We start from the raw sequence: 438 nt of genomic DNA on the forward strand, positions 1-438 counted from the left end.
CATTTGCTCTCTCTATATTTTTACAACTAGTCTTGGCTTGGCTCACACTTTTTTTTAACTAATGTAACAATTGTTTGTTCATTGGAAGTGTTAATTGAGGAGAACAAAAATCATGTATAAAGTTTTGAGATCTCAAATGAAAGAGTGAGAAATTACTTATCTTATTTGTGACTAAAAAGTATATGTGATTGTGATTGTATATCTGTGATTGTCTTGCTTTAGATTTAGTATTATAAAGTTGTTGTGTTTATTTGTTTATGTCAGCATTTCTTACATTTTTTCAGGTGTTATGATTGTGACTCAGAGGTACACCAGACTAGTTCCAAGAAACTTCATGAAATTGTAGAATATATTAAACGACAAAAAGACATGGCACCACACCGGGCAGTTATGTCACAACCTGTCACAAGTACGTTTGCTCTGCAGGAAAGATGATGT

The 438-nt window shown here is 32.4% G+C and overlaps 1 protein-coding gene across 1 annotated transcript in view; it reads left to right on the forward strand.

Moving 5' to 3' along the window:
- LOC119592727 (ubiquitin carboxyl-terminal hydrolase 16-like) overlaps nucleotides 1-438 on the forward strand; it is a gene marked incomplete at its 5' end in the record, with an annotated part of 3,579 nt that overhangs the window by 1,801 nt on the left and 1,340 nt on the right. Inside the window, 1 exon segment of the mRNA XM_037941662.1 lies at nucleotides 285-409. Within this exon segment, the coding sequence (XP_037797590.1) occupies nucleotides 285-409 (125 nt within the window).

This window comes from Penaeus monodon, chromosome 30 (assembly GCF_015228065.2).
Source record: "Penaeus monodon isolate SGIC_2016 chromosome 30, NSTDA_Pmon_1, whole genome shotgun sequence".
Classification (NCBI taxonomy): Eukaryota; Metazoa; Arthropoda; class Malacostraca; order Decapoda; family Penaeidae; genus Penaeus; species Penaeus monodon.